Here is a 24,965-nt window from a genome sequence, read left to right on the forward strand (position 1 = left end):
ACCACAGCAATATTTTGGTTACTCTGAGCAGGGCTTACACAGAGTCAAGGCCTTTTCTGCTCCTCATCCCACCAGCAAAGAGGCTGGGGTGCACAACAAATTGGGATGGGGTATAGCCAGGACAGCTGACCCCAACAGGGTAATTCTAGGTCATATATATATATAATAATATAAATCTGGAGGAAGAAGGTGGAAGGGCTGACATTAGGAGTGACTTTTCCAAGTCACTGTTACACAGGGTGGGAGCCCTGCTTTCCTGGGGCTGGCTGAACACCTGCCTGCTCATGGGAAGCAGTGAATTAATTCCTTGCTTTGCTCAAGCACACACGTTTTACTTTCCCTACTGAGGTGTCTCCATCTCAACCCATGAGATTTTTCACTTCTGTTCTGCTGATTCTCTCCCCCATCACTGTGGGGGAGTGAGCCAGTGGCTGCATGGGGCTGAATTGCTGGCTGGGGCTAAACCACAACAACAGTCTAGATATTTTCATTGTTTGGGTGTGATGAATATTTGTATCAGTACTTTTAGTTTGCTTTCTACTGTACAGTCTGAATGGCATGGTAGGAAGATGCCACACAGTGTGTCAAGGCTTCAGGCTGGCATAAATGCTTAGGTGTTTGTGCATCATAGGAAACACTCTCAGTTCCACATGTAATTCATTTCTGAGCACAAAGGCATTTATTGAATTGGAGAGGAGAAACTGAGTGGAAGTTGAAATGACTCAGTGTAACTCAGTTTTGGTAATTGGATATGCAAGGTAGGCAGTGAACACTGTGACTCTATTGCAGTGTGGTGACAGTCATTGCACAGACCCAGTTGTGCTGCTCTGACCTTCTCTGCTCTTGATCACTTTCTGATATTGCTGTTCACAGATTATTTGGGTGTTGAGCAGATGGATAGTATAGGAAGCAAATGATTTAGTTATTCCAGTGTGAGGTTTTTTTCAATATTTGTCTCAGGCAGCGCATTGACCAAAACTGTTGCTGTGACTGTTCCTGTTAGGGGAGTGGTGATGTACTTCTGAAAGCTGCTAGACGTGAGAACATTGTGAAGGTTGCCAATTCTGGAACTTTAAAGTTGATAAATATATATTTACAGCAGCTCAGTACTAATTCAGCTCCTTACTGTATCTTCACACAATATGAAAAAGCATAAATATATTCAGACATACTCTTGTAATGTAGCAGTGGGCACAAAATTATCATTGTGTGGACAGCTTTTTTAGGATACAGCTTGATGGCAGATGTTATATTTTGTCAACTCCATTTCCTTTGCATGGAGGGTTTTTTCCCAAGTGATTTTCTGCTTATTAAAAAAATAAATTGAAAAAACCAATGTTTGTGTGCCACTTCTCAGCATGGTGGCCCACACCTAACTGAGACAGAGTTCTCTCAACTCCCATCACAGTAACCAGGTAGAAAAGGAGAACCTGGATCAGTGTGCAGCACTGCTGTCCCTTCCAGGCAGATCCTGTGAGGTGGAAAATCTGTCAGGGAATATGGGGAGAAAGTTCCTGTGAGTGCCTGTAGATTATGTGAGAGGAGTCATTGAGGAAACTGGGCTTGAGCATTTGCTGATAGAAGAATTCATTTGCTCTTGTTGATGTGAGGCTGAGCTGCCAACTCCGTAGCCTTCTATGATAGCTGTAATTTCTTTTAATTAACACCATCCAAACATGGCCAGAAAAAAAGCCCTCAGAGCTCAGGTTTTTATTTTTCCTTGCACAGAAGGACGTCCCTAATTCTTTCCCTTTTCACCTCCCATTGATATGGAGAAGGGGAACAATTGAAGCTGATGTGAGGCAAGGGTCAAATATATAACCTTTATTTAAGAATACACAATTTTGTCATACTCTACATAACTGTATCATACAAAGCCAATGTGCCAACTTTTCTTAAAAATGTAGTGGTTAAAAAACCCCAAATTTTTAAAGGGTAGGGTTTTTTTAAACAGAGGAGATTACTTTGGGATAAATGTACCATTTTGAGCATGTGGGGGGACCTGACAGTGGTGTTGAAGATGTGATACCTCTGTCCTCTACTGTCACTACAAAAATGAAACTTGTAACACATCAGAGTTTTATTTCTGTGCTTTTCCCTTCTGTAAATGAAAAAGCTGCAGGAGAGAGGCATTGGGGAGCTGTGCATTTGGCAATATTCCACAAGACAATCTGAAGGGTAATGGAGATGGGGAAGGACAGGACAGCAGTGACACTCAGAAGCCAGAGATGAGATTTTTTTCTTTTATGTGGTCTGTAATTTAAAGCTTAAGTGCAGTTGAATGCATTTTCAGTGGAGGAATCAGTGTTAATTAAAGCACGAGGACTGGGAGTGTAACATTCAAGTGCAATGTAGCATCCTCTCTCCTGGGAATGAGAGAGTTCTGTCAGTTTTCCCAAAACAGCCAAGGGTGGAATGTGGGTGGCTGTCCTGAACAGCTCAGATGGGACTGGCATACTCAGAAATACCTGGAAGCTTTTGTGTTTGACTGACATCTGCCACATTGCTCCCTTTCATTGCTTTCCTTTCTGCATTGCATTCTTATGGTGACACTTGAAAATTTGAGGGTATTTTACTGCTTAAATATTGCTCTCTTTTTTTGGGATATTTTCTTATTTAAATGTTGCAGTTTCTTGCCTTCCAAGCTTGTCTGTCTGACATACTTGGTTTGGGTCACTTGGAGATAAAGCTTTTCAGATTATTTTATTGCATTCCTTAGAGGCATTAAGTATGAGCTGCTGTAAAACTGTTTTGTCATGTGGAATTACCCAGTTACCTGTCACTCTCTATTTGTTTTCAGACCATGCAATAGCTCTGAATTAAACTACAAACCAAAAGTGAACTTAATAAACAGCAGCAACTGTGGAAGCAGTCACCTGTGCTTTAGACATAGATCCATGGAAGCTGATTTATAAGAGTGTTCACACTAGAGGGCACTAACAGCTCATTAATTTAAGCACAAACCAATTTTTACTCTGTAACACTGTGGTTGGGTAGTCTCACTGTTTTTATAGTGGATGCCAAAGGCTTCCATTTCTTTGCAGCCTTTTCTCTGCAGAAATGAAAGTCATAGTGTTCATGCAAGGATGCATTAAAAGTCAGTGTGTGGAGTTTTCCTTTCTTTGTGTGTTTTTCTGTTTGTTTTTTGGTGTTTTTTTTTTTTTACTAAATAATAGTTTGGATCATTTGTGGAGAAATGTATAAATTCCATTTTTACTTTTTATTGCTTTCAATGTAATAATTTTTGCTTAAAGCTAATGAAGAGTCCTATAAGACAGGAAGTGATAAGATAATACCTTAAAGTTACTTAATAGAGTTAACATATATACTGGAATATACCTTTTAAAGCTGGTAATAAAAGGAAAAGTAGAGTATATGAACTGATGTTGCAAACCTCAATTTGTTAGGGATACTGCATGTATTTGCACATTGATTCCTGGCATAGAGAAGACAATAGGGGGAAAAATATGGTAAGTCAATACTGCCAGTGACTGATGGATCTTAATGGAACCTTCAGTTTATGTTGGTTTAAAGTCTGTCTGTTGGTAATCTTAAAATACAGGTTAGAATCCAAAGTCTGGACCTCAGAGTGGTGTAGCCATTTTGGAAGTAATTTATTTTTGTTAAGGATTTTAGGCACTGCATCTTGATGAAAACCCCTGCAGCAAGTGGTTTCTGACACATTTTGCTCTTTGTAGGAATGGTTATTGGGTTGCCTTGGAGATGATCCTGCTGCTGTAAATGTAGGGCTGAAGATTAATGGTGTGGGCAGTATGGAGCTAATGAACGGACAGTCCAGTGGTGTCAACATTGCAGCTACTGCTTCAGAGGTAAGGACTGCAAACCTCACTTACTGGCTAACTGTGTACTCCATTTTTACTTTAAAGTGCACTAAAATGTGAGTTTTTCTTTTAACAGCTGTCATCCAACAGATTCTTGTTCTATGTGTTGGTTTCATACACTCCAGTTCAGTGTGAATAAAATGTAAAGTCCTGAACTTGGCATACCAAAATAGAGCATGAACTTGCATATACCATAGCCAAAGCTGACTTTTTCCATGTTCTCTTCCATCACATCTAGACAAGGAAGCTTTTCTTTTCAAGTTTTAACAAGAATAGACACTCTTAGCACATTAAGCTGGCTTGGCAAGGCCGGTGGGAAATGTTCTTTTCTTTGACAGGTACTTGTGTGTGTGTACTGAGGGGCAGTCTGACACAGCAGCAGTGAATAAAGTTGTTCCCTTTGTCTCTTGGACTCTCTTCTGGCATAGGTGGGGATCTCTCCTGCCCATCAAAGCTTCTGCCCTCTAGAAATGAGCAGCTTGTGAGCTGAGTGTGTGCATCAGCCAAGCAATGGAGATTGGCCTCATCTGCTGGTGCCGCTTAGTTTGAAGTGAATGTAGTTTTCCATTTGTCATCTGCATGTTAAGGAAGAGGCTTGGGCTGAAATTAGAACACCACAAAGTCCTGACTGAAGTTGCTTCCTCCACGAATCTCTACAATGTAGCAAAGATGTTTTGTTTATTTATTTACATATTTACAGATGAGTTTTGATAGCAGCTATGTATGGTGTGCACTTGCATATGGAAATGGGGAGTACCACAAACAAGGCCAAAGGAAAATTGGAGTTTTGTGCTACCAAAAGGAACCAAATAATTTCCACCACAATTTCACAACTATTGTCAAGAGAGCTGGCATCGGTCTCCAAGACTGTTGTTTGTTTTTATATAGGTTCTTGTACTCCTGTTATAATTGCTTCATGAATCATTGACTGTTTTTTGGCATGCACCTGAAAAAATTTCTTGGAGGAAAGCAACCTTTTTACTCAGCAAAATAGTCTTGAATGTTTATGTGATGTCTGATAAAATTGAGTAAAATATATTTTGGCAAAATTACATAAATTTACTTTAAGCAAGTGGTATTTTTTCCCTATCTTGACTAAGAAGTAGGAAAGAGGACTTGTAACTGAAATGTTTCTGTAAGCATACTGGTTACTGAAAATGCATGTCTGGTGTGGAGCTTTTTGTTGGTGTTTTCAAAGGCATATTTTTCAGAGAGATTGTAATATCAGAATCTGATTAAAAGTGGACATCATTATTAAATAAGCATTTTCTTTATAATGTGTCCTTATATCAAATGTGCTTGAAAATGGATATGAGTTTATTTTAACTGGCTGAATTCTCAAGGACCCATGTCCACAGCCTTGAAAGCTTTCAACATTAGCAGTGAAATGGCACAGACTGTCACAAAGGGCCTTGATTGTGTTGGCCACCCCAACAATCCCAGCCTGTGCATCCCTGGGAGTGGTGTCCAACCCCTCCTGGGGCTCTGGCAGCCTTGGGGCTGTGCCCATTCCCTGAGCAGCCTGGGCAGTGCCAGCACCCTCTGGGGAAGAGCCTTTCCCTGATACCCAAGCCTAACTTGCCCTGACACAACTTCAGCAATGAATGAATAGAATGTAGGTCTGCATCTCTGTGCTAGAGGAAGTGATTGCTCATAACACAGATGTATTGCTTTAATGTGAAAACTGTCTATGAAACATATGAAGCCAGTATGAAGTGTTTATTTTTTGAGCCACATTTGTATTTTTCAAGGAAGCAAAATCTTTATTTTGTAGATAAATGCTCATAGAATGACATCCTAGTATCTGGTATTTTTTGCAAATGTGAATTACTGTAATTTAAAAACAACACTAAAATTCCTTCTGCTAAATGTCTTCAACAGGAACACATGTAGCTCAGTGTAATTTTTGTAAGCTTCCTTGTTTTAAAGAGAAAGAGGAAGAGAATTGATAACTATTCCCTTGGGACAGACCCATTTTCCTTATCTTTGTGATATTTTTTCTGCTTGAATTTCACTGTGACTGTATTGCTTTTGTTGATACAGTTGCTGTTATTACCTTTCCTGTCAATAAAATTGGAATTTAATTATTCATTGAAATACAACTGTTGTGTGTTGAGGAATTCCTTTGGAACCATGGAATTACTGGGATTGGAAGGGATGGTAAAGCCCATGCACTGGACACCTTCCACTGTCCCAGGTTACTCCAAGCCTCATCCAGCCTGGCCTTGGACACTTCAGGGATCCAGGAGCAGCCACAGCTTCTCTGGGCACCCTGTGCCAGGGCCTGCCCACCCTCACAGCAAAGAATTTCTTCCTAACATCTAATCTAACCCTGCCCTCCTTCAGCTAAAAGGAAATCCATGGAAATCCAGTTGTCACTTTGAGGGTCTGATTTTTTGCAGTCCACATCAGGAAAAAGTCTGTTCTGTGACTGAATTTGAATTGAAAAATTATGTGAACAATGACGTTTGGACAGAGTGTAAAAAAGAGAAGACAAAAAGGACAGGTCCAAAACATCTTCTGTGGTTTTTTGTTTCTGCAGAAGAGTAGCAGCTCCGAGTCCTTGAGTGACAAGGGTTCATCTGAACTGAAGAAGAGCTTTGATGCAGTGGTATTTGATGTTCTAAAGGTCACACCAGAGGAATATGCGGTAAGCAAGTCCAGGAATTCCAACTTCTTTGTGTGTCACTCTGCTTTGCAGCTTTTCTCTGCTTCTCTATTGCTGCACTTTTCTCGCCTAATTTCTGTCATCCATGGATTTTAAAAACAGATCCTGTTCTTTACTTCTTCATTGTCTCTATTCTGTTTGAAATTTGAATTGCAATTAATTTATCTTTTTGGGCTCTGCTGTCCAGGTATTTTTCATACTCTTATACGTAGCATAGACCAAAGATTCTTTATTCTATGTGACACAGTTTAATTCTGTCATGCATATTTTAGTTGCAAGGCAATATTTGATCTGTACTTGGGTTTTTTTCTGGAGCTATTTTAATTCTTAACTCTGCTAGCTCTTGCTCTAGGAAGCTTTTCTAGTTTTCTTCTTTTGGCTGCACAGAATAATGAGATGTTTAACCAATGTTAATTGGTTAAACATCTCATTGGTTAAGATGTTGGGTGATTGTTTAGTTTTGTTTTTACTCCCTGTGGAGGTGAGGACAACAGATGGTCCCTCTAAGTAATTCAAGTATGTTGCTAGAAAGATTGCTAAGCTCTTAATATATTTCCAATTCAAGTGATGAGATTGATGAGGAATTGTCCTGGGGAGATTATTGATATGGAGTAATACATGTCACAAAATATTCCCATTTAGTTTGTTCTGGTTTGTAATTGTTAATAACTATTTCAGTTAATTATTAATGGCACAATTGATTTTAATGAGAACACTGAAAATTTAAAGCAGCTGGATTATGAAGTGGTACTTAAACATTAAATTCTTCTTGGCTGAGGATCATAATTAATGATGGGATTTATTCCTGACTGAGGCTCAAGTCATGTGGTTTGGGCCTCTTCCTTTCTCTGTTGTCAGGAACAGCTGGGCAATGCATCACCCACTTTCCATGGGAAGATTTTTTTTGGGCTGGCTGTCCTTCCAGTTTTATCTTATGATTCCTGTACATAAAGTAAATGTAACTTGGGGAATCTGGGGCTAGGGACATGAATTCCAGTGGAATGTGCATTCAGGCCAGAATGAGTTTGTTGAATGGCTCTACTATTTACCAGTGGTAGATGCTGTTGGGCAGCAGAATAGATCAGTCAGTCTCTGTGGAGCTGCTGTCACTCCCTTGGACAGCAGAATATACAGAGGTGCCTTGTCATAGAATCACATTTCATAATTCTTGTGCTCCACCATCTAATCCTTCTTCTCTCAAATGCAGCAACCTTTGACTCCGTGTGTTCTAAATGTTACCCACTTAAGAAATCTTGGTTAGGAAAAAATCTGTATCCAAATCCAGTGTTTTTCCTGTTTTCATGTTATGCCTCAAAGTGGGTAGAGTTCTACTCACCAACAGGAATCTTTTAATTAAGCATTTCACATTACAGTTATGAAGCTGTGCTTGTATTTTTGGTTTCTATTACTAAGTATAATTTTGCTGTTTTCTCAGTCCCTCAAAAGAAACATTTTTGCTTTTAACCTTTTTCCTTTTAAAGTATCTGGTTCTTTGTAGCAGGTTTGATTTACTATAAATTGATATGAAACATCTTGCATGAAGAATTCTGAACAATTGAACAAAATCATCAGTATTCAGTCCTTTGGCAAGGAAATAATTGATTTCATTTCTTTTTGAGTGTTTCTTTACACAGCTGCACTTCTTTGTTAATGTTTGTTTCCCCAGGCACTGTATCTGCTTTTCCAGTAGCACCTTTTTTGCTTTGAATACTGTCTTTTTCTGATCATTCTTGCTGAAGGTTGTAGAAATAAGTAAATTTGCCAAAAACTTAGGTACTGTGGAGGAAAAGTATCTTTGACCCTTGTTTTTATTTTCTCAGCCACTTCCTTATTCTTCCTGGGTTTAGTTCTGCTATAACACAGAGGTGTAAAATCTTCATCTGAGTTTCAGTGTGGATGTGAAGATGCAAAAGTGTGTGAGGTTTCCTGGTGGTGGGTAGTACCTCTTGGGTTGGACATGGATATGCTGCCAGTTGCTTTTTCAAAGTATGAGAAAGCTTCTCATTTATTGATAGCTCTTATAAAATGGATGCAGTGCAGGCTGCAGGCACGTCTCTGTGACAGCAGAGTGAATACTGTTTAAAATAATGTAATTTATTTTGAAGTGGTAAACTGATGAAATAATTCATGGGCTGCCTAAGTAGCTTTTGATTGAGAGGAAAGATAACATGAAAAAGCCAGTAAAACAGCAATAAAAGTAAGTTGCTGCACAAGAGGTGGTTAGGCAGCTGTCTAAATAGTGGTTAGGAAGCCTTGGCTCCAATGAAGAGAGTTCCTGAACAGAGGTGGTGTAAAGGTGAGAGTTCACTGATCAGGATCAAGTCAACACAGACATTATGAGGTCCCATCCTGTACCTTGTGTGATCTGTTTTGATTAGAACAGGTCCCTGTGCACACATGGGAGATGTACAATTATCAAGAAGAACAAAAATCTGAAAGATAATGAAGTTTGAGATACACTGGAAATAAGATCCATGCTAGTGATTTCAGTACCAGTGAGAGACACAGGTGTATTTCCAGTTCCCACTGTCTCAAAGACATCATTATCATTTCAAAACTCTCTCTGTTTAGTCATTTAGTGGGTAAGAGATGAGTTGGACAACAAAAGGTTATAATCCTGTATTTTCAAGTAGCTGCTACCAAGCCAAAGAGAAATCTGAGTGCAGATATTTTTGGTGATTTTATTTCCATATTCTCACCTTTGGCAGCCGTCTAACACTGTCCTGAGTACACAGGAGGAGTGCTGTTTCATGTAATGGTCCTTTGTGTCATGAGCAAAAGTCTTCCAGCCCTTCAAGGGGGCCAGTTGGAACAGTAATGGAAATTCTTGTTGTAATAGAGGTGTAAGAGTCAGTTATAACCTTGTTAGCAGCTGGGTGGTTTTAATTCTTCCTAAGGTTGAAGGCTACTTTAGAAAGGGCTGAGTTACAGAAATGGGTGAGATCTTCAGGCCCTGCTGCTGCTGTTGCAAATTTATAGTTTGCTTTATCACCTTGCAGCTTACAGAGAGCTTCCAGGGGATGTACTGAATACCTGAGTGTTGCATGGATTTTGGGGAAGAAGAATCCCATTCAATAAGTATGAAGTAGTGTCGGGCTCTTTAGCTTGTCAGAGTGACCCCAAGATGCATTAGAAAGTCTCTTTTCCCAGCCCAGCACTCGAAGAAGGAGTCAGGGCTCCTCATTTCTCAGTCTCAAGGTTGTTTATTGTATCTTATCTATAAAAAATTTTCTCCTGTCCAGCTGAGGTCCTCTCAGCAAGACAGTTCCAGGCACACTGTGTGCCCTAGGGGTGGTGTTATGTCTTTATAATAAAACTATATGTACAATGTTTACAATTACTTTTCAATACCCATCACCTATGTTAGACAGTGAGCTTCTACTCTAAACCAATCTGTGAGTGCCAACATCACAGCAGAAGATGGAGGCCAAGAAGAAGAAGGAGAAAGGCTGGACACACCCAGATCCCTCCATCTTGCCCCCCTGAACCTCCATTCTAGAAACCCCAAAATCTACTTTTTCACCTTGTGATAAATTCATTATCATTCTATTTGTCATGGCTTGCAGATCTTCATCTAAGGTTGGTAACTTGCTCCACGGGTCATGATCAAACCCACAGGCATTTCTGGGCTCTGTGCCAGGGTCTCTGAGCCCCCTGGCAGGGGTCTTGGCTGCTCAGGACAGCCAGAGGGATGTCCTGGGTCCTGACAAAGTAGGACACATTTAAGGATTCAATGGCCAGCTTTGTAGATGGAACTAGGAAGGAGACCATCTCTGATTTAAAGCCCTGCTGTTAGGCTGGTCACTGCTCAGTTCTTTATTGCTGGGCTGGAAGCCACAGCCAGGCTGGTGCCAGCCTTGCCCCGTGGTGTCTGGCCCTGCTGGGGGGGCCGTGGTGTGCCTGGGGTCGGCGTGGTCGCAGTGAATGCTCCCCATTTTCATCCCAGGGAGAAGTGTGGTTTTGAGCACACAGGGCACAATTTGTGGGGGAGGGATCTGTTAGTGGTGCAGTGGCAGTGGGAAGGGGAGGCTGGTGAGGCTGAAGGAAAGAAGGAGAATGCTTGGGGACATGAGCTCCAAATTAAGGTGCTGGCCAACCTCAGGTTGAGGAAATATTTATTTTTTGCTTTACAGTAAATTCTTATTCCTTAGACAGCTACTGTTTAATTATTAGACTGTTTATTACTTTTTGACTCACTTTTCCATTTTATACTTTGACTTAGCCACGGTGGTGTAAATATTTGAGGTAGAATTAAGGGAAGCGCAGCTGTATAAATCCATTGCTTTTTTTTCCACCTAGTTATCTAAGAAGGATTCTTTATTCTTTGCCCCAGTCCCTGGAAGTGCTATGGAGTAAGCTCATGCTAAAATGTATGTGTATTTCTTTCTTTTTAATTCCTGTGAAGCTTTGTCAGATGATTGTTGGAAGAAAATACTGCTTATTTTGGAAACAATGTGAAAATAGAGTTTATTTTAAAATGGTTTCAATGAAACAAGGAGGAGCTCTTATGACAGTGAAATATCAGGTTATCTACTTCCTGCTAGCTTTACTTTGCAGAAGAATATTAGAGTAAATATGTTCCCAATGAGAGCAAGAAGAAGCAACTTAATTACAGCATGTGGAGGAACTATTAATGATAAAAGTTTTGGAGTGGACTTTGTGAGAAAACAAGTAGAGCTTCAGCACAGGAACTGGAATCCCCTGGTGTTCATTCTGGACAGCAGAATTATTCTCCTACTGATGCTGTGCTTAACAGAGGCTTAGCTATTTTTTCAGTGAAGAAAATATCCTGGCAGCCTAGAGAGACAACACTAAGCCAAGTTGGAAGGCTTAAATATAATTCCTTCTAGAAATTCAGATTAAGGAACAATTTATGAAGTGCTGCTTCAACCAACATGGCTTCAAGTAAAATCAGGTGATGGCAGCATTCTTCAATGACCAGAATGCAGACGTTTGACTTTCTAAATTTCAAACAGAAATTTCTTTTTAGACTGAGGGTTTTCTGTCTGGGAGGGAGCAGTGGGGGAAGTGCCCTGTCCTTAGGGTAGGTACATGGCAGGAAAACTTACAGTACATACAGCAAGTGGCCTGATAGAAAGAGTTCATGCTTGAGAAGGACTAAAGAAGTGGGAATATAGCCCGGGTCCAATGAGAACTTCCATATAGAAGTGTGGAGAAGAGCTTAATGCAGAGGTCTTAACTGGAACTAGAAGTTCTTAATTTAGAGGTTTTTGTGAAAGGAGGGTAATCCATGTATCCTCATAGTAAAGAAAAAGAACCAGGAAATCTTTTTGAATTTTATTTCATTGGGCTTCTTCATATTCTTCAAAGAAGCAGCACACAGAAATGTAGTTCTGAGCTGTTTGAATATAAAATTTCTGACCCAGCAGACCTCCCCGAGAGAGGGGTAAAACCTCTTTATATGAAGCTGTTTGGTAATAATTTTAGTATTTTGAAGTACTTAATTGTTCACAAGTCCAACTTCTCAGCACCCATGAGAGCTAAAATATTTTTACACTTGGCTGTTGGAGACTCCCCAGGCAAGGTCTTTTCTATACATGCAGAACTCCTGTGGCTGTGAAGGGGTGGGGAGGTGTCTTCCAGCAGCCATTTCACTGTGTTAATTGGAAAATGATCATGCACCACTTTTAAAAGATGGTTTTGCCTTGTACAGCTGTTCATGTGGTTGAGAATTGGGAAATATAATTGTGATATATTAAAAGCATACCTTTTCTACTTATATTCTAGAGCTGTTATCTAGGATCTAGGGCAAACAGAAACAAAACCTCCATTCAGCTCACCCTGTGCAATGATGAAATACTTTATTATCTAAATGAACTTGGTAGAAATACCACTTCTGAAAAGAGAGAAAATAACAAGTTTCCCTATCTCTACATAATCAGAATGCTTATTTAAATAAGTAAGGACAAGTTCACAATTTTGTATTGCACATGTAATTATTTTTCTTTCTTTTAAATCTGCAGCTGGCAGCTCTAAAACCAGAGAAGTTATGGTTGGCGTGCTTCATGTAACAAGTTGATTTGAACACTTACAATTTTTGGTTTGAATATTAAAGCATTAAACCACATTTGGGAGAGGGAAGCTCTCCAAGAATTTGTATTGGCTGGGTTAAGGAGCTGGAGTGAGAAAAGTTAGTGCATTGTATCCCTCTCACTTGCAGAAACCAAACTAGGGGCTTTGTTTATTGGGGTTCAAATCCTCCTTGAGAGGGTCAAGGCAGAAGTTTTTTGTTGCTGTTAGAGTTGAGCAATGGTACATAACATAAAACTCAGAAATTATTTTTGAAGCTTCGTAATTTCAAGTGCTATTAATTAGACTGCCAGCCTTTCAGTCTGCTTTATTTCTTACTTAGCAGTGAGTGAGCATGTTTTAAAAGAATAAAAATTCAATCATTAGACTTGTAGATATAGATATGAGCAAGTTAATGTTTCAAAAAATCTGTTTTGTTAAATGTAGTTTTAGACTCTAATGTGAGTTACTGTCATATCTACAAACTCAAATGGCTTTTTAGCAATCAGCTTAGATATTCAGCTCTCAGTGGCTTGGTTCCTTTGAATTATGAGCAATTTACTAAGCCCTGGGAACTCATAATGGAAATTTCAAGCTCTCTAAGAAAGGAACTGCAATAAGGGGTGTTTCTTGAACTAGTGCTTCTGTGATGCAGTGTTACTTAAGGTTTTAATAAAAGCAAAAATGTGTCAACCAAGCAAGGAAAAAAACCCATCAGCCTAATATCAACATGGTCCTAGAAGAAAGAGGTTTCTCTGTTAAATCTTCCAGAGGTTTCTATAATTGTCAGGCTTTTAAAAATATTGTAATGTACTTAATAGCAATTTCAAATATTTTTAATATTGACCACTAATCCTGAACCCTGACACTTGTGTATTTTTTTTTGTGTTAAAATGTCCTTTTTAATATTCCTGTTTAAAATGTATGCATTTATTTTTATATATGAAATAAAAAGTATTATTAGAACTTAACAGCAGAATTCATAAGTATTTTGTATTGATCCTGTCTTAATGTAGTAATTTGTTTAGGAGTCACTAGTGAAGCAAGTCATTTTAGCTAAGGCAGTTCAGGCTGATGAAGAGGATGGATTCTGAAGGGCTAGCAAGAAAGACAACATTTATTTTTAAGTCTTCTCTCTTCAGTGTGAACAAATAATCAGTTTCCTGGCTTTTTTTTATTGTGCTGTTATTGCAGTCTTGTTTCAGTGAGGAGGATTTGCAGTGAAATGTCAAAAACTATTGAAATGCCTGTGTCTTTTGTAAGGATCTTTTAATGTGCCTTCTGTTTGAATTTTATTGAACTGCCCATTCTTTTCATCTTCCCAAACCCAACCGATTTTGCTATTAATTTGCTTTACTGAGAAGCATAATGCTGCACCCACTCAGCCACATATTGACCAAAAATAACACATTTCTGAGGAAGCTTGATAAACTGAACACACAAATGGAGGACTGGAGATGGAGTGCTGTGGCTGCTGTTCCAGGACTGGGTTCCTCACTTTCCAGCCACTCTCCTCACAGGCTGTAGCTGTGCTTGGGGTGGTTGTGATCCAAGGGCAGGACCCAGCCCTTGGCTTAATTGACCCTCATTGATCCAACCTCTGCAGAGAGGGATGTTGGCCATTGATCCAGCCTGTCCAGATCCCTCTGCAGAGATTTCCTGCCCTCCAGCACAGTGACATTGCAGCCCCACCAGGGGGTGTCTGGGGGAAAGAGCACTAGAGCAGAGACCAGGAAAGAGAGTGTGTAAAAGTGAGACAATACTTGTTACTTCTCTGCTGTTGTACTGCAAAGCACCAGGTGATTGTGTCAGGGTGTTGGTCACAGACAAATTATATATGTAATTTTTTTATGTTTATCGTTGATTGTCAGAATTCCTATCTAAAAAGGCATTTAGAGATCAAGATGTGCTACCAAATATAAATTGGGTTGTCTTTGCAAAACACAAAATCTTGCCTCATTAGAGCAGGTACATCTCTGTAGTTGCTGACTTTCACCTAGAGCATCCCAGTTAAAATTTTCCTGCGAGGTTGGCTTTCTCTGAGGAGCTGTTCCCCCATCCACAGTGGCATCCAGTGGCAGCTGCAATTTGGGAGAGTCACAAAGCTGTCAGTGTGAACCTTGGAGTGTATATCTGGGGCACTGCTGTTTTCAAGGAATTGGGAATAAAGCCGTGCAGCTGACAGCTGAGGGAACAGAACAAGGTCCCTGGATTCATTATTTAAAGAAAATTTGTGATATCTAACTCAGATGGCACTGGTCTTTCTGGGCTACCTTTGAAAGAAATGGTCTTTTCTTTTCTAGATGTATAGGCTGTCAGCAGTCCTAAAAGGTGCAGGATTAATAAACTTAAAATAAGGCTCTGTGAATATATTTCAAAATGCAGAACCTGGTCTTTGACTTGACTCTTTTCAAAGCTGAGCAAACATCCCAGAATGAAAATGCACTTATTGACTCTGCCTTGCTGGAAAAGAGATGACTGTGTTGAATTTTAACTGTTGCCGAGCAACTGAACAATTGCTTTGCTTTGTTACTCAAATATGGTTCAAGTATTGATTGAAAAGTTGTAGGGATGTTTCAGTAGAGCTGTGCAGCTGGGATAGCATTCAGAGTTTGGGGAGAAGCTACCCTTGAGCAACTGCAGTCAGTTCCTTGTCTTTTTGGGGAGGCTCTTATATTCTGTTTCTGAGTTTAAGCTCTTACTTGCCCATGTAACTGCAGGACTATGCTCCTGAGGATAATTTCTCATAATTTGTTTACTATTTGTGCATGTAAAGCTGGGAGCACGCTTTTCTTTGGTTTTGCAGGATGACCCTGTGGTAGAAGCTGAAACCTCTGAAATTAGATAGCAAATGAAAGCCAAGTAAGAAAAGGAAGCAGAACAAATGCAGCTCTTAAGCAGCACAGCACCTAAGTGGAATGCAAGGTTAATTTTGATCTTAACTTATATTTTCTTTCAAATTTTTATTCCAGGGTCAAATAACTCTAATGGATGTGCCTGTATTTAAAGCAATTCAGCCAGAGGTGAGTATTTCCTTAGCTTTGTTTTTCAGTTCAAATAAGAAAAGTGATGCCAGAGTATAAATTCTGGAATTGCCAAGTGTATGTCTATAAATCTTAATTTTTGTCCCAATTCATGCATTCTGAAGCAGATGGTTTTTAACAGAAAAATATCTGGAACTAATAGCCTGTTTGGGGACTGATAGTGATATTTAATTCAGCTTGTGCTGGAGATGAAGCATGTGGGATTTAGTGTTTCTGAATGACAAACATCCTGATTTGATAATTCTGATTATAATGTTTTAGGTTTCGGCTACTGATGCGTGTTTTAATACTTCATCCTGTCCCTTGTTTCCATAACTGCTTCACTTCTCCTTTGGCAAAATGGAAATGGTTGTAGTGGCATTCAAGATGTGTGTGATCTGTTGGGATAATACATTGATGATTTGTGTTCTCTCATTTGTTTTTATGTAATGCCATATTCCTTTCAGATTTTAGCTGACTTGAGCTCATTTCAGCATCTTCACAGTGACTATAACAAATGATGAATTTGTTTTTCCTCATTTCTGTACCATCAGCATTTTCCTGTGGGCATTGTTTTGCACTTTGAGGGATTATTTTCCAGTTTGTTGTGCATTTTATCAGTGCTGTGGAAGTCTTTCTCAGGTCATCAGTCACTTCAGTCCATCACCAGCTATTTCACTGGCAGCAGGTTTGTTATGTCACTCTTGTGACTGCTGAAGAATATTTTGCTTCAAGTGGACAAACCAGCTCAATCTCTTGGCTGTGATTATTGATTTCATCATTTGTGTTCCCTGGGAATTTTTTTGAAGGCTGCTGTTTGGTCTGTACTTGAAGATGATTCAGCTTTCATAGTATTTCCACAAGATATTTCCCAGCACTTGTGCATCTGTGTGTGATTTTTGGTTCATTTCTTAGTTTGTTGGTTTGGGTTTTTGGAGTTTTTTGTTGGTTTAGTCCTTCAGAGAGTTTTCCATTTGATCTGTTTTGAACCTACATCACAGCAGTACTTAACATGAACAAAAGTAGTACACAGACATACATATGAGAAAAACATTTAAAAGACTCAGATGAAAGGGCAAATGCTTTAAAGCTTTGGGAGAAGAGCTTTAAAAAAAGAGAGATCCCATTGGAAGATCAGGATAAACATATTCTGCCAGTTAAAGGCACTCCAAGGCTATTCAGAAAAAATATGGGAGTGTAGGCAGATATATCTGCACAGTAATTATTTATTAAAAATCTCTATAAGAATAAGAAAAAATTAATAAGAAAAATTGGTGTGATGCCTTCACTGGAAAATACCCATGAGGAAGGGTGGCTGATGTGTCTCTAAACAGTGTTCATCCTCTGAGGAGAAGGGTTGTAAAGATCAGCTCTCACATCAGAAAAGGCTAAATACACTTAAATTGCTTTTCTCTTGATTTGCAGAAGGGAATATCAGATGTGGAAGGCTTAGTTTACCTCAAGGCATCTTGACAGTAGGTCAATGAAGTGGTGTAGACTTCTGAGCTTCCTTCAAGTTTCTACCAGCCTGTGCAATATCCATGTCTTGATTTAACTTGTAGATCTGTATCCATCCCTTGGCATGTGCACTCAAGCATTGTGGAGTTTGTAATTAGAAAACAAAACACCATTGAGCTGATTTCACCTGTATGAAAGGGCTCCTAAACTGAGTCTGACTTGGGTTTTTTTATTCTGAATACTGATACTGAATTTCACAGCTCTCATCTGTGTGCATGGTGGGAGATGATGTGCAATGTTTTTCCCCAGTGTGCTGTGATTTAAAAACAGCGTGTTTATTGAAATTTGTAATTCCCCAGCAAATCTTTGTCACATGGGTTGTGAATCTCCCTTTGCTTCCCAAGTGCAGAATGGTATCTGAATGAAATTTTTTAGCCTTTAATGTGTGTTCATTTATTTTCTCAAGTAAGGTTTCTGAAAGATGTACTCAGAGATGCTTTATTTTTTTAATTGCTGGAGATGATACTTTTCATTTTTAGGCTGTGTGAGCAGTGTTCTTTTAACATCTTTTAAATTATTGTGTTGCACCTTCCTCATTGTGTTAAAATATTTATTAAATTATTACGGGTAGGTTTTTTTTTAATAAAAAGCAATACCAGAATTTCATCTTGATTTTCTTAACAAAAAACAGAGCCTAATAACACTTTCCAAAGCAATATGTAGTAGTTTTTGTTTTAGTATCCAAATCAATGAACATGCTCACAGCACACTTAAATACTTCAGCAGCCTTTTGCCTCTATCTGTAGCAAGTAAATAGAATTATTTCTGTTTACATTCAAATTTCTTAGCAATATTGTGGTTTCACACATAGGCTCAAGTTTCTGCACACTGCCCACTACAACTCACCATTTCATGCTTGTGGAAAAACAGACTGGAAGCTCAGTGTTGCCCTCAGAATCTGGGATTAAAGGAAGTGGTGGATCCCTTTACATTGGGGGTGAGCCAGAAGCAGGGACTTGAACATGGTTAGATCATCTTTAGTGACATGATCCTCTGCCTGAGCTGTGTGCAGGCTGTGTCACTCCTGGACTCTGGAAACCACCTTCCTTCTTCAGTAAAAACACCTGCAAGTTGCTTCTGAGAAAGGAGAAGGAATTCCTAGTTGTTTGTTAATTAATAGTTAATGGGCTGCAGTAGAAGAAATAAGGATTATAAAGAACACACCTCTCTGACATAAACATCTGTATGAATGCAGCCAATTTGCATTTTAATTTTAAGGGGGAAAAAAAATTACGGAGTTCCCCCAGTCAGCCACAAGATTTCCTTCTCTTCCCTGGGAATGGTGAGTGGTGTGTTGGTTTTTGTTCTGTCTCTCTTGTAGTGGCTGTGGCTTTCTAGAGAGCAGAGACTGTAAAGCTCTGTTTTACTGTAAAAGAAGGGAATCTTAGACTTGCTTGGCTGTGCTGCTGGTAGTTGTGTTAACATTAAATAACAGCCACATGACCCCTTGCAGAACACATCAGCTTGCTTTTTTTTGGAAAATCTGATCACTTGCTTTACATGTTTTAATATGTCATCCAAAATTATTTGCCCAGGTGTTCATATTGAAAATCTCTGCTGGCTTATTGTCTTTAACCTCTTCATCCCCTCTGCTTCACCAGACTAGGCAGTGAAAAAAAATTCACTTACTGAGTATTCTTAATCTCTGCTTACTCTGAAGTTATAGAATGGTTCTGCTATTAATCCTTGCTTCTTCTCTCCTCTTTTTGAAAGTTTCCCTTTGACCTAAATAAAGGTTTTTGTGAGAAACACGATCTTGCTCTCTGCTGTGTGGTACAGGTTATAATTTAAATGTTCCCACAGTATTTTGTTAAGGAAATTAAAATGCTATGTATTCAAAAGGGAATAAAAACCAGAATGAGTTACAGAGAAAGTTCAGTTTTTGTATTCTTGATCCTATGTCTTTCAGTTTTTCAGATCAGTTTAAATGTAAATTAAGTAAGAGACTGGTGGTTGTAGTGATGTAGCTCCTGTTCCTGAGCTGACTGGCAGACTAAGGAAATAATCCTGGGGAATACTTCAGGTTTGAAAATTCTGGTGGAAAAAGTAGAATCCTAGAGGAAGATCAAGAAATAGAGTAAGTAAGAAATAGGCAGCACAGCCTATTTAGCAGAGAAGGATTTTTATAGAAGGATAATAGTGGTTTCTCAGTTGCAGTGTGGTGTGAGTGTTTCATTGCCATTGTGAGTGCAGTCAGATGTGTCCTTGTTGGGACTGTGTGGGACTGCTCCAGGCCAGATCCAGGGAGGGCAAACACCTTGGTGGCTGCTCTTCTGCAGGTGCCAAGGGCAGTGCCAAGGGCAGTGAGGTCACACAAGGGGCAGGAGTGCTCTGAGCAGGGGTCCCCTGAGGCAGAAAGGTCAGGTGCTCATCTGGGAAACCTGACAGGCAAAGGGAAACCACTCTTAGTTTGAAAATGAGAGAAAAGGAAGTTGGCTGCCCAAGGGAGAGAGAGGGGTCTTGCAAGTGAGATGAAATATTTCCTACACTTCCTAAAGGGAGGGGGGAATGCTTTGGGAATTCCCAAAACTTTGCTTCTCCTGTGTCTATCCCTGAACAGTGGTGTGGATGTCACCCTAGGCTGTTGAAGAACCAGAAGGAATGGCACAGGTCCTGAGTGCCTGTGTGACTGTGCCTCAACACCTCTGGAAAAAGCTTTGGATGTGTGTCTTCCCAGGCAGGAGCAGGATCTTTTATTCTGCAGTATTCTCAGATCTGTTGCCATTGATGTCTGTACCCTGTGGGCCCTTAGATGTGCAGGGCCAGGGCAATGGGGAGCTTCTGCCTGAATCATTAGGAGTTTTTCACTCTGGTGAGAATTGCAATTGAGGGACATGGCCTGAATTTGTAAGAAATTCACATATTTTCCCTAAACCTGAGGTGACAACTAATTTTTTCCTGCTATTAGGGAAGGGTTATCAGATGCCTGTGAATGAATTCCCTTGTGTTCTTCTGAGTGCAGAGCTGTGATTCCAGTGGAAACCAGAGATGCTGAGGGATAGAGAATTTAATCAAGAGTTTCTTGAATGGCTCCCTTCTCCAGGAGCCTGCTCTCCTTTGGAGCAGGAGTAATTCAGGCCTGTGTGGTTGTCTCATGCATGCTCATTGAAGTGGAGGTGTAAGGACAGGGACATGTGCTTTCCTGTGCTGAACATGCCGGATCTTCCAGGGCAGATTTAGGTGGCACAACTTTCTAGTGAAAGTTGAAGGGATAGCCCTAAGTACAAAGCCAGAAATTCTGCATTCTTTCCCGTGCCTGGCCAAGAATCTCTGCGTCTTCTCTAACAAACAACAGCACACAAACTTCAAGTAGAAGAATTCAGGGTGCTCTTAACTGGCATGAGATTCTTTAGTAGTTTTGAGTCATTGGTTAGAAAGATGCTAAGAAGTTTCTGACTTTAAAAAGTCAAAAAAATGAGAGCTTAGACTAACTAGATACCAAATTCTTTTAAACTGTGTCTTAAATGGCACAATTATTGGTTACACGTTGAGTCATCTTATCTAAGTTATGTGGTAGATTCACAAATCTGGCTTCAGTGAGGAGTTTTCAGCATGGTAATAAAACTGAGATCACTTCAGAGTGGATGATCTGGAAGGAAGACCTGAATAAGTAAAAAGGAAGGGCTGTACTTTGCTATTATGTCATTTGAATAATTAAGCTGTGTCCTTTTTATTTTTCTTGGTAGCACTGTGGAACAGGTTGTGTGCTGAATGTCTTTGCATCTATTCATGTGCTGATGTATACAACTGGAAGAGCTCATTTTGGTACATGGAGTTATTTATGATTTTAATGAAAACTTCTTTGTTGAAATTAAGTGCTAGTAAAAAACAAGATGATGCATTTTCCCAAAATAGGCTCCTTTGGAAGGGAAAATTGAAAATAGTGTTTCTTTTATTGTTATTGCAAATTATGACTTTTTTTGGTATTTCTTTAATGCAATGTGCCAAGTTAAAAACATGTCTTATACTGAGTTAACTAGGTGTATCATCTCTATAAATATCTTCAGAAAGTGATTAAAAACAAAAGGACATTTGGCTCTCTAGCTCAGATTCACGTTTGAAGCAGGATCCTCTGTGGTAACAAAATTAGGAAAGCTCTAATTCAGCAAAAGATGAATGGCAATAATCAATAACTCAACACAATACAGAAATGACACTTGTGGAATCTCAATTTTCAGAAGGAATCAGAACAAGTGTAACTGTATCACTTCAATGTGTTGTTGCTCTGTTATTTTAAAACTTACAAGATTTGTGTCTCTATATGCCTTTGTCTCTGAACATGTGTTATGCACTAAATTAAAGAAGTGAATTTTCATCCTTGTTCTCCCAGGAGCTGGCAAGCTGTGGCTGGAATAAAAAAGAGAAATACAGTTCTGCACCAAATGCTGTTGCTTTCACCAGAAGATTCAATCATGTGAGTTATTTTTTGCCAGCATTATTAAATGTACACATTTGAGAAAGTCTGTGGGATTAAGTGTTCTGGCACATCACTTTTATTTTGGATCACAGCTGATTGCTTGACAACTTAAGGAACTCCTTTTAGCAAATACTTTATCTATAGGATATGCAGAAAGACCAAACCAGTGTTGAAGAAATATTGTTTTAAATAGCAGCAATCGATGCAAAGTGCACATTTTCCCCAGAACTGCTGGCTGTCTTTTATATGAAGACAGAATCATAATTACAGGTTAAAGGCTTGCCATACAGGATTTCTGGACTTGTAATTAGATGTAATTTCCTTCTGTGTTAGTTGAGTGTCTTATGCTTCACATAGATATTTTTGTCCCTAGAAATAGAAGCCTCTTGTCAGCATAGGTACCTTTTTAAGGTGATTCTAGGCAAACTTTTAAAAATTCCAAGCAATTTTTCTGTAAAAGATTTGTTCTTTAACTCTCTATTTCACATAATTTTTAGGTAGTATATTTGAGATTTATGGGTTTTTTAACTCAACAATTTCTCTGTATAAAATCAGCTATTAAAAGAAGAACAGAATTCTCCCTTTCTCCACAAATAAAGCTGGAGGAGTCCAGCTGTGGAGTTACCCAATCATGTCTCAAAACTGTGATGCTCTTTTTAAGTAATGCTATATTTTCTCTTTCAGATGAAGTAATTCTATTACTGTCCTCTCTCATCTTGTAAATGTTTAATAATGTCTCAAACTTACAAGCTGTCTTGCAGAATTAACCTCTGTACCCAGTCTCAGACTTACAGAGATCTTTGTTAATCATCTGAAACTCAGACCAAACCTGTCAACTCTTCAGGGTTTTTTCCCTATCAGTTCTTGTGTACTTTCTCACTTCTCATGGTTGCTCTCACTGAGGATATGATCAAATCCTGTTACATTTCACTGATAACACTTAGAATATTTCTTAACCTACTGACTGAAATGCTTGTCTGGCATTGGGTTTTGGACACTTACCTGATTCTGCACTGGACTGAAAAGAGAATGTTACACTGAAACTTTCCATGACTGTACCATCGATTGAGATCCTGGGGGGTTTGGTCAAGAATTTGGGATTTTTTCGTGGGTTTTTTTGGTTTTGTTTTTGTTTGTTTGGTTTTGTTTTGTTTTTGTGGAATTTTGTTTGTTTGTTTTGGTGGGGTTTTTTTGTTTTGTTTTGTTGTTGTTGTTGCTGCTGTTCTGCATTTAGTTGAAATTTTCCTGATCTAGCTTTTGAAGTTGCTCCAGTTAGAATGCATAGACTGCTATAAAAACATTCATGACTTTGACACTAATCTCACTGATTCCAACATTTCCTGCCTTGCTTATTCATGGAAGTTGACTCTTCAATGGAATTTTAGTTTTGCTGAATTTTGTGGTAAAAACCATGTGAGGCAGAGTAACTAACTCATCAAGGACTTCACTTCTCAGTTGTTGTTATGTGCTCTACTGAAGAACTGCAGGAACAGCTTCAGACATACTAAAGAATGGTAAAAGATGCTCAGTAGCAAGAAGGAAGAGGGAGAAACCTTATCATGGGAAATAAGGACTTCCATAAAGTTTATCTCAGCCTTTGTTCTGGCAGCAAGGAAGCCCTCAGTACAGGAGTAGAGAGGGGAAAGGACAGATATTGTTTCTGCTCCACTTACCTGGGGTGTTCTAATGCTCCTAAAATAAATAATCAGCAAAGTCACAGGGACTTGTAGCCTTGTCAGGCAGGAATACATGTCAGCAAAATTTTGTTAACCTTTGAAATTTCACTGGGGTTGAATTAAGCATTATGCATCTGTCTCTTCTCTTTTTGCCCCCAGCTTGCCAAAGGAAAATCATGAACAGCTCTCACTTCTTAAATAAAGAGAATATGAAATTACTAACAGCTGCTTCCCAGCAAAGTGATGTGCAGGTAGCATTTTGGAAGCTGTGATGATTCTGTGCAGTTGATTACATTCCACTGAGGATGAAGTTAGGCAGTTGCAGCATTAGTTATGGGATCATTGGGTGTGCCTGTGAAAACACATTGAGTTCAGGCAACAGAAATCAGTGGAATCCTTCCATGCCAGGACTCTCCTGTTGAATTCATTGTTGAGTGGTACCCCATATAGATCTACATATCTGATATCATATATTCTTAAATATGTAACTTTATGTGCTAGTTTTGCATTATTTTATATTTAGTGAGGAGGGAAGAATCTTTTTTTTTTCCTAAACTCTGATCTCTCATTTTCAGCTTTCTTCTGAAAGTGAGCTGTAGACTTGCTGTTACTGGTAAATCTGTCAGAGTGCACAATTGCCAAGTCCACTTACTAAATCATTGTCTTACATTTTGAAAATAAACTTTTATCATTTATTTCAAATAAAAATTTTTTTGAAGGTAACAGTGTAAAGGTCACTATTGGTCTCTTGGTTATGAGTCCCTCAACTGAAAACCTCTTTTTTGAGATTTTTGTTTAAATGGGGTTGGAACTGTGCTGCCAGAGATCTTAAAATATTAGAGAAACTTGTCATCTAGATTCAGTATATTGGAACTGAATTTTAAAGGAAGAGATCCCACTTGCCAAAGGAAAATTTTATGTTTTACTGACTGTATTTATAGGTGTTTTTCACGTTTTTTTGCATCCTTTTTTAACCCAAATGCAAACATAGTATGAAGAACTTCTTGAATATTGTAGTGTTGCTGAATTGCAGTGGATTTAACTGGGATTGTTGGAAATTGAGTGGAATGGTTAGTATGCATGGGAGATAGCTGAAAGGAAAAGCCAGAAACTTTTAAAGGAATATTCTTGAATTTCCCTATTCTTGAATTTCCTAATTTGATTAGCACAGAAAGCAAAGATTAGTTTTTGAAGCAATGACTGTGAACTTAATAGCACCAGTAGAACAGAATTGGTATTTTAGATATGGCAAACATGGGATAATTTAAAAATCTTAAGATATGATTCAAGAACACATATGTTCAAAGTTAAGCCTGTTATTCTCAGTTGACCTTAATAGGGAAGAATATAAATGTACAATTATATGTCAAGGCTTTAAATGCTGCCTTGAACTGGTATCAGAGCTATTGACACCCAAAGCTGGGAGTCATGTTGCTGATTGATGTTGGTATAATAACATTTAAATGCAGCAAGAGAGGACTATATGGAACAAATATGCATTATTTGTGTAAAGAAAAAGTATTTATTTAAATTATTGCTTTTTCAATATGTGCAATGCATTAGGTTATGGTGCTGTCTAAAGATACTAGTTAATAGACATGACCAGCCAACACCCAGTGTTTGTGTCAGTAAAAACACATCAGAGAGGACTGGAAGTGGTTGAGGTGGAAGTGATTAAGTGTGTTTGGTTCTGTATCACCTGCCTGCTCTGTCACTCAAGGGACTGGAGGGCTCCAAGCTTCAAAGGAAATTTGTTCTGGTTTGTTTGGGTTTTCTTCTTTTCCTGCAAGA

At 39.0% G+C, this 24,965-nt stretch overlaps 1 protein-coding gene across 4 annotated transcripts in view; it reads left to right on the forward strand.

The window, feature by feature from the left end:
- Positions 1 to 24,965, forward strand: part of RALGPS2 (Ral GEF with PH domain and SH3 binding motif 2) — a 116,788-nt gene that overhangs the window by 19,720 nt on the left and 72,103 nt on the right. For 2 of the 4 annotated variants that reach the window (XM_066556151.1, XM_066556152.1), the window contains exons 2-5: positions 3,699 to 3,830; positions 6,385 to 6,492; positions 15,513 to 15,563; positions 21,412 to 21,495. In XM_066556151.1, the coding sequence (XP_066412248.1) occupies positions 3,774 to 3,830; positions 6,385 to 6,492; positions 15,513 to 15,563; positions 21,412 to 21,495 (300 nt within the window). In that variant the 5' untranslated portion in view covers positions 3,699 to 3,773. Of the gene's footprint in view, positions 1 to 3,698; positions 3,831 to 6,384; positions 6,493 to 15,163; positions 15,183 to 15,257; positions 15,403 to 15,512; positions 15,564 to 21,411; positions 21,496 to 24,965 lie in introns of those variants that run through there. The other 2 variants (XM_066556154.1, XM_066556153.1) reach the window with 2 other exon arrangements.

Source organism: Molothrus aeneus, chromosome 9 (genome assembly GCF_037042795.1).
Source record: "Molothrus aeneus isolate 106 chromosome 9, BPBGC_Maene_1.0, whole genome shotgun sequence".
Lineage (NCBI taxonomy): Eukaryota > Metazoa > Chordata > Aves > Passeriformes > Icteridae > Molothrus > Molothrus aeneus.